Source organism: Gossypium hirsutum, chromosome A13 (genome assembly GCF_007990345.1).
Source record: "Gossypium hirsutum isolate 1008001.06 chromosome A13, Gossypium_hirsutum_v2.1, whole genome shotgun sequence".
In the NCBI taxonomy this organism is placed as follows: Eukaryota; Viridiplantae; Streptophyta; class Magnoliopsida; order Malvales; family Malvaceae; genus Gossypium; species Gossypium hirsutum.
Genome location: NC_053436.1, coordinates 2,280,038 through 2,289,049, shown reverse-complemented (window position 1 = coordinate 2,289,049; position 9,012 = coordinate 2,280,038). Strand labels below are relative to the sequence as shown.

Below are 9,012 nucleotides of genomic sequence, written 5' to 3'. Positions count from 1 at the left end.
CCAATCAGTCAAACAAGCACACAAACTTTATAACACAAATGAAATCAGTATTTTCATCTTCCAATGATTTTAGATGCATCTTCAATCAGGGAAGGAAGTAAAAAAGGGTGGTTGGAGTAGGGTAAAGATGCCTTGCTTACCATTCTATTCCAAGAATTCACCATATCCGCTGCTTCAGAATCACGCATTCCAGCATCAAGAATACCACAGTTTACTACTTGCTAATGTTTTCAATCTCATTAAATAAAGCAGAAAGTAAAGGAAAATGAACAGATAAGGAAGAAGCAGCAGGCAGGTTCAAGCTCATCTTCTCTGAAATACTCGTGCAAAGATCAAAGAGTAGGTTAACAGTAAACCTACTTGGATGAATTGCAGTAATGATGATAAAATTATACTGAACTAAAAGTAGCTAAATAGTTATAAGGTAAGTCCCGATCCAGAGGTTAGCAAGAATTTGTGTTACTATATCTCAGAATCAATGACAAGTGACATTCAAGACAATATATCAGCCCAATGGTCAAGCATGTTTTTGGGTTAAGATGAAAGGCCTGAACTATGCTTAAAACTTTCTAATATTCTAACCATGAATTGATAAAAATTGTTAACATATTGTCAAATCCTGACTAAAAATCTAATTCTCTGATGTTTCTACTCTTTTCTTAACAGAATGGTAGAGCAGTTCCTATAAATCTAGTCATTAGTTATTACACTAATTTACATTATTTGCCATCGGTCACCATCTAGGATTATCAAGATTAGAAATGGTCTTCGGCTAGCTTACTACATTATCTTCAGCATTTTCGTTGTCACCCTCTTTCATTCTATTGAAAATCTCATGATCATTAAAACCTGCATGAAAAGATCAAATAAATACACAGAGAGAAAGAACCTTCTTTGGTGAGATTACCATATCCAAGAAACAAAATTACCTGCACCTAACTCTTCCACTTCATCACCAGGTCTTAAAAGCATTGTGTTTACAGAAAGTGTCTCAAGTGTTGTCCAATCCGGATAGGTATCGTCATCCAAAAATGCGTCAATTCCTGTAACCCAGTCTTCCACAATAGAGGCAGACTCAGATGACAAGGGCTGCATAGAATCATGTTGCTTGCTCTCATAACCTCTGAAAGAAAAATCATCAACTGAAGATAAAATTTTGTTGCGCCAAATGCATAATCCGTAAATGAGTGAGATTCTGCATACATTTGTCTTAATTGCAAGTTGCATTGAACAAAGATGAGGTCTCTGAGCCGCTGCTGCTCTAAGCAATTCCTTGTTTCATACAATTTTTCAAAAGGAATGTGATTATGCTTAAGCCCAAAAGTACTGCAAGTCTGACTAAGGACACGGATAGCCAAACGAGCCAAATTTGGGCAACTTCCTCCATATGTTGACCACCATTCAACTATAGCAATCAGCATACAAAGCAATGATCAGCCAATTGAAAGAAATTAGGGAAAAGGATATCACAACAGGACACAAATGGTGAAACACAAGCATGCTCTATGTGCAACAGAGCTACTTCAACCAGATAAGTTTGACGTATTATCCATTGCACAAGCACGTGTAAGAATTTGGAATTCATGTCATGCACACAAATAATGATGAGAACAACGCATGCAGAAATTCAAATCACCTATAAGTTAGTTACGCTTTTCCCCTTGAAGGTTCTTTAGTAGCCAGAATTGCCACACCTTAGCCAAATCAACATCTTATTCAACCAAAGCAAGGAAGACAGCATTTTCTTTGACTTCATTGTTCTAGGATATTCGGTAATTCAATTTGCAATCTAGTAGCAGGAAATAGAAAGAATCTACTAACTACTCTTACTAAAAGCATAAATTACAACAATAATTTAAGTTGAAATATAGCAGCCAAAGTTTAGAAAGCATCCATAAGATAGACTCTCACCAGGGAGTAAAGTGTCTCTAGCTCTAACTGCCATCTTCCTCCCAAAATCTCCAACGGAATTCTTGTATGAGTTTATCTCCTTGGAGATTTTATCTTGAACTGTTACATCAGGAATCAATTTCTCTATACAATCAAGCATCCCTGACAGCATCTCATTAGGCATGTCTCCTTCCATGCTATAAAAGAACCTGGGGTTAAGGTAGAAACCAGCAGCATGAAGAGGATGGTGCCATTGTTGTTCCCACCAGTGATCTATAATATTCCAATAGACCATATATTCATTCCTCTTGACTAATTCTTTCTTAATTGTTTCTTTTGCTCGATACATGCCAGCATAAACATATCCCATTGCAGGCCTCTTCTTGCTGCCAACCATTCTCAGAACTCGAAGAAGAGGATTGGTTAACCGAACAATCAGAATACAAGAGGACCAAAATGACTGATTACTCACCAAATCCAACATCGCCAGTCCCCCTGGTTTCTTTGAATATGGGCAGTCTACCCACTGCTGTGAAGTAACCATGGCCTGCAAGTTGTTTTTAAGATCAACCATCCGAGTCAACGTTGTAAAGTTTGTAGCTGAGCGAGTGGCTGCTGGTTCAACAATATCATTGCCAAAAGTATACCGTCTTACCATATTCAAGACCACACTATGATTATAGATAAATTTCGTAATAGATCTAGCTTGCTCAATTATTGCATTGATCCATTCAAGCTTCGCAAAATCCTCAAGTATCAAGTCTACACAATGAGCTGCACAAGGAGTCCAATACAGAGTAGGGAAAGTTTCAGCTAACCTCCTCCCAGCAACAATATATTGTTCCTCGCCATTCGTGATCACTTGCAAGACATGCTTAGATCCAACTTCTTCCACCACTTGCTTAAGCAATTCATACAAAGCATCCGAGGAATTGATTACACTAGAAGCATCTATAGATTTCAAAAACACTGTTCCTTCAGGACAATACACCAAAAAGTTTAGCAAGATTCGACCTGTTTGAGTGTTCCATTGGTTGACCAGAATGGAACAACCAGTCCTTACCCATGCCCCCATTACTTTATCGTTTTCACTCTTCACTTCCTCCACCGATTTCCTCAATATCCAACCCTGAAGATCATTACATGAAGGCATTAGAGCCCCAGATCCTCCCGAGACAATAGCATCAACCATTGGCTGGAAATAAACTGAATTAACAGCATCCATAGTTGCACCAATATCAAACAAAAATCTCCCTATTGCCATATGTACATGATTATTTACTCTCCTTGCACCTAACTCAACCGGAACAAAACTAAGGGCATTAGCCTCAGGAGGCAAATTTTTACCTCTTCCCCTCTTTCTCCTCTCCCCAGCAACATTACTTGTTCCTTCCCGATTAACTAACAAACTCGAACTAGGCTCAAGTGTATCAGATTTTTCAATCATAAGCAATCCAGTATTAGTGTCAACCTGATCGCCATACGCCTGTATCTCGGTAGAAACCTGATTAACATTCGTTATCTCCTCCGCAATCTTTTGTTTTTTCCTTTTCTTTACCACAACCCCATCTAAACTTTCTTGCATCAAAACACGAACATCGGATGGGACACGCAGACAAGTAGCAGCATTACCCTTATGACCAGCTAAATGTTCCTTAATCCTATGAATCCCACCACCTTTAAATATTTTGCCACAATATATACACTTCAATTGTACCCTTTCACCATTCTTAAACATTTGACAATGTTTCCATGCTGGGTCATGTTTTTGTGATGTTATTGGTATTGGTTCCAAATTTGATGACATTTTTCTCACAAATCAGAACCTTTAAAACAACACACATTTCTACATTAAACTCATCAAAAATTAACATTAAAACAGTTGCATTTGACAAAATCAATAGCATTAGGTCATAACTGTAACAAAAAAAAAACCTAAAATTGACAGAAATTAGAACAAACATGTTAACATCATAAACAACCCAAATCATAAAATTATCTTTGAATAAAAAAAAAAAGGAAAAGAACTTACTTGCAATTCTTTTGAATTGCTTTTCTGGGAGAGAGCGGCAATTGAATGAGAACCGAGTCAAGGGAGTTGATGACGGGAATAATAAACCGAGGGTTAGGAAACCGGATGGACCGGTTAGGGTATTGGGATAAACCGGTTGGATTATATCAAACTGAAACAAAATAAATAAGAAAAGAAAAGCTATCAACATTTTAACAGTGCAATAAATCAAATTTTAGAAATTCATAATTTTATAAATAAATAAAAAATCAGCTTACCTCTAATTGGTTTCCCCCAAACCGAGTTGACAGGGAAAACAATAAACCGAGGCCTATGCAACTTGATGGATCGGTTATGGTATGGTACGACCCGGTTAGTTTATTTCTAATTACCAATTTGCCCCCAATTCTCTCGGGTGCAAATCTTTTCTTTTAATAATTACAATCAACACTAATTTTTATTTTGTTGTACATTAAAGAATTGATTTTCAATTTTAATCATTTTTTCTTAAAATTTATCATTTTATTTTATAGTATAAAAAATATTTTTAAAAAATAAATTTTAAATTACTTTAATTTGTAAATAAATAAATAATATTTTATAAATAAAAAGGAAATTATAATATTTAATTAAAATACAAAAAAGTAAAACAATATGGATCAATTATAATACTGATTCATGATAAGTACGAAATATATTTATATGAAATTGATTCATCACATTTAGTAATGTTTAAACAAATAAAAGTTAAGCATTTCCTTTCATACAACTTTTTTTTTTGGATATTTGGTCTTTATTTTTTAAATTGTGATGCATTTTATATGAGTTTTTATTGGAATAATTGTTAGATTAAATGTAACGATTTGATTTTTAGTGGTGTAAAAAAATACAGTTTCAAAATCTTATTTCTGTAAACATTATGGAGATCTATTGAAGTTCAGTTAAGTAATTTAGTCGAAAAAAATGATTAATTAAGGCTCAGTGATTAAATTGTAAAAGTCCAATCGCTATTGAATTTTAATTAATAAAAAGCTTGAGGACCTAGATAGCAATTATACAAAGGACCAAAATGGTTATTTAACCATTTTCCATCATGAATTAGTGGATAAGCTAATGGTTAATTAAGTAAAATAAAATATTAATTTAACTAATTAACTAAGCTTAATTAGCAAAAATCCAAGTATAAAAGGAAATATAGTAGGAACTCATCTTTCTTCCCCCATCGTCCAAAGAAAAAAAAATAGGAGAAAGCTTCAAACTTTGATCCATTCGGCCATGTCCAAAATCCATAGGTAATTAAGTTATTTTTCATGTAATTTTTATAGATTTATGGTCATGGAAGCTTGATTTAGCTAGCTCATGTATCAATTTGTTCAATTGTTGAAATTTTAACAAGTTATCATTGTTGAGAAATTGAAGAATTAGACTTGAAATTGATAGAAATTAAGATTAGATTATAATAATGACTAAATTGTAAAGCTTAATAAGCATAGTTGTTAACTTTGTTACATTAGGTACCAAACTGAATAAATTGAAAACATGTTATGAAATTATGCTAGGAATAAAATTATAGGGTCCTTAAAGAAATAATATGAAATTGGATTTTGATCCGACACTAACAGCTTGTTTGGTTTGGTGTATTGGCTAAGCCAATACACCCCTAATCGGTGGGCCCCACCTAATACCTCTCTAACACGTCGTTTGGTTTGATGTATTGGTAATACGCATCTAATCCATTACCTTCTTAATCGGTGAAAACCATCGATTTCTATTCCCCCCTCTTTTCCCAGATTAGCTACCGATTGAGCATCACCTCCCTGATTTGCCCTCCCCCCATCCCCTTGTTTCTCTTCTGTTCCTTCATCCGATTTCCTTCCTTATTTCTTTGCTTTTGTTTTCTGCCGATTTCCTCCCAGTCCATTATGCCTCTTTGCTGCCGATTTGTTCCCTCCGTTTCCTTTCTTTTCTTTTTCGCTCTGCCACTCTTTCGATTGCCTTCTCAACCAGTCGACCTTCTTCTTCTCAACCAGTGAAACCAAAAAAGCCGACGATATCCCCACTGTCACCGTAGCCATCGCTGTGTCTATCGTCGACAACGCTCAGTCTCTCGAGCTCGCCACTCGAGTAATGGAAAATCCCTCTGTTTCTCTTCACTCTTTCTACCCTATGTTACAAATTTTCATTTAATTTCTCCTTTTTCTTTCAGTTGGCGAGTCAAATTGCTCATGCTGCTACTATTTTTCGGATCAATGAGTTTTTTTAACCTAATTTCTTATTTGTTTAATGGTCTAATTATTGTTTTAGGCCATCTATTATGCTGAAATTTGGGATGTTGCCTCCACTTGATGCTCCACATCATCTGCGTAAGCATGAGTGGGCTCCCTACCGGGAAGGTAAAGTTTGGCTGCTGCCTTTTGTGATTGTTATAGGTTTCTTACTAGGTCTATAATTGTTAAAAGGTGAATTGTAGGAAGGATAGATGCGGACAGATAAATTGGATTATTTTCACTTTTTTGTTGAATTATTTTCACTCTTGAATTATAAACTTCATCTTGTTTCCTTGTTCTTGCTGGTAATTCACAATTAGTTCTTATGTAGCCCTGTATATGGTTGCTGTAGAAAGATAAAGACAGAACAGAGATCAAATGATGGCAGAAAGTTTAAAGGCCATGGAATCAGAAGGTAGTGGTGAGCGAGTTTGAGCATTGACATGTTTAAATGTTCATAGGTTACTTATAACAAACTTGCTAATGAGCTTCCCCAACACTTCCTTGTGTTCTTACCTTTTGTGTGGAAGTCTTGTGATGTGTGGGTTGCAAAGATTTTTTTTCACCTATGGTAAATGGTAATAATTTGTTTGTTGTTGAGTTTCGATGGATGAATATCTAAGACTGATGATGAATGTTCCGCTTTGAGAACGAAAAATAAATGATCATCCGCCCCCTTTGTTGGGCTATCGATCTTTTGCATCTTGGTATTGCATAGAATTGTTAGAAACTCTCAAAGAATACAAACTCGTAATGTGGCAATGAAAATAAAAACCAGTATCTTTTGAGATGATCCTATCCCTTCTGCTGAAAACGAGGAACAAGTAAGCTTTTGATTTCTTCTGCTGAATGCTTGCTTTATATTGTAGTTGAACTAAGATCTTGAGGCAGTACTACAACTTGTCAACAAATATGTCTTTTGGTTTTTGGTGCTTTAGAGGAAACATGTGCTCTTGGCAATTTAGCCTTCCTGGAGAGGTAAATTACTTTTGATTCATTGTGATTTTTTAGCAACCTTACCTAATGGCCTTCTATTTCCTGATTTATCAATGCATCATATAAATCCAGAATTGGCAGAGATTGCTTTTTCCCTTAACTTGTGGAATGGACACATGAAGTTGGAGGTTATTTTCAATGGCAACTTTGGACAGTATTCGTTTTCCTGCTAGATTGGTGAGCTATTTTGTTTGAAGTGAAGAATCGGTTTCATGGAAGGCCAATTGGAGTTGAGAGCAAGGTGAAAGAGATATTGTATCGGCTTGAATTTCTTCTATTGAATGCTTGCTTTATATTTTTAGTTGAAAGTGAGATATTGAGGCAGTACTTCCGTTTAATTCAGAATTGTTGTAAATTCAATCGAGTTCTTGATGATAATTCGATATGGTTATGTTTTTTTTATTTTTTAGAGTTCAATTCTTACTTATTAAATTTTATTAGTTATAATTATTTTAAATTTTATTAAATCATATATTTTAATTAAAATATATTTAATATTAATTATTTCAAATTATCTTTTATAGTATCATATAATATATTATGATTTGAGTAAATTCATATAAGAATATTAATTATTAAGAATTTTATTAAATTATATATTTTAAGTATAATATATTTAATAATAATTATGTTTAAATATGATTAAATTATTTATTATTCATATTAATAATCTTATCAAAATTTAAATAACAATAACAATAATAATTTACCAAAACAAATTTCTGGTAATTATTAAGAATTTTATTAAATTATATATTTTAATTAAAATATGTTTAATAATAATTATGTTTAAATATGATTAAAATATTTATTATTGATAATAATAATCTTATTAAAATTTAAATAACAATAACAATAATCATTTACCAAAATAAATTTATGCTAAGGGTATTCTAGTCATTTTAGTTTTTTCCACTATGCTATTACACCTCTATTCCATTCAACCAAACACAAGATTACTATTACGCATCTATTCCATTACATTCAACCAAACAGTTGATTTGCTATTACACCTCTAATCCAATACACCTCTAATCCAATACACTTCTAATCCAATACATCTCTAATCCAATACAGCGAACCAAACGCACTCTAAATATCGAAAGATATGTCTAGCCCAAGTTTAGGGGCTAAATTGAATAAAATGCAAAATATGCTTGACTTTTATTTAAATGTGAATTTGATGGAAATTGATATCTTTTACCTGTCGTATTATTGTTCGTAGCTAAAGACGACGTAGGACCATCGAGAGGGAAAGGAAAAGCAAGAGTATTTGACGAGTGATGCGAGATTTCAGTTTATGATTTTATGATTCAAGTTCAATTTATTTCTTTTCATATCCATGTTATATTGCATGATTGAATATCAACATGAGTTAATATTAATCGTATGAATTGATTTGCTATGATTGATATTGATTATCGAGATAGTGGATTGAATTAAATAAAATGGAAAGTAGTATGATTTCGTCAGACATGATCTGTAATATAAGAATAAATTGAAACATGTTATATGATATGAGATATTGTGTTTAGATGATGAAGCGAAATTTGATTCTGAAATTGGATGTGAAATTATATATTAATTGGATTGAATTGAAATGAAATATGAGACAAATGATTGTTATGTTATCGTATAGTGTACAGGGTATGAAAATATAAATGTGATCGATTGCAGGGTATGATAGGTAAATGTAAATGATTACATATGTGAATATGAATGATTATAGGGTATGATAATGCAAATATGAATACTTGATGCCCATATGAACTTAGTAAAAGATTAGGATACAATTGGCATGCCAATATGGTCTTATGCGCGCTCGTATAGGATATTTGATGGTATGGA

The 9,012-nt window shown here is 33.4% G+C and overlaps 1 protein-coding gene and 1 long non-coding RNA gene across 3 annotated transcripts; one reads left to right on the top strand and one right to left on the bottom strand.

Moving 5' to 3' along the window:
* Positions 1-554: 554 nt before the first annotated feature.
* LOC107929498 (uncharacterized) lies at positions 555-4,304 on the bottom strand. Of its 2 annotated transcripts, XM_041084437.1 has the most exons (6): positions 4,180-4,301; positions 3,923-4,073; positions 1,912-3,716; positions 1,204-1,405; positions 930-1,123; positions 555-849 (listed from the first exon to the last, which is right to left on the bottom strand). In XM_041084437.1, exons 3-6 carry the CDS (start codon positions 3,695-3,697, stop codon positions 773-775), a joined length of 2,259 nt encoding a protein of 752 aa, XP_040940371.1. In that variant the 5' UTR covers positions 3,698-3,716; positions 3,923-4,073; positions 4,180-4,301; the 3' UTR covers positions 555-772. The 2 variants fall into 2 exon arrangements, 1 of the variants encoding a protein (XP_040940371.1); XR_005907358.1 differs by lacking the exons at positions 555-849; positions 930-1,123 and adding an exon at positions 1,637-1,789 and having other exon boundaries at positions 1,207-1,405; positions 4,180-4,304.
* Positions 4,305-5,566: 1,262 nt separating this feature from the next.
* On the top strand, positions 5,567-7,566 carry LOC107929537 (uncharacterized). Its single transcript, XR_005907357.1, has 2 exons — positions 5,567-7,146; positions 7,237-7,566. It is a non-coding gene; the product is annotated as an uncharacterized lncRNA (long non-coding RNA).
* Positions 7,567-9,012: the final 1,446 nt, after the last annotated feature.

Bases quoted from the DNA above. Each gene is read 5' to 3' on its own strand.
- LOC107929498 (XM_041084437.1), bottom strand. From the start codon at position 3,697: ATGTCATCAAATTTGGAACCAATACCAATAACATCACAAAAACATGAC. The intron at 1,124-1,203 runs GTATGCAGAATC...TTTTTCTTTCAG, and splicing joins AACTTGCAATTAAGACAAAT to AGGTTATGAGAGCAAGCAAC. The intron at 850-929 runs GTAATTTTGTTT...CTTTTCATGCAG, and splicing joins AGTGGAAGAGTTAGGTGCAG to GTTTTAATGATCATGAGATT.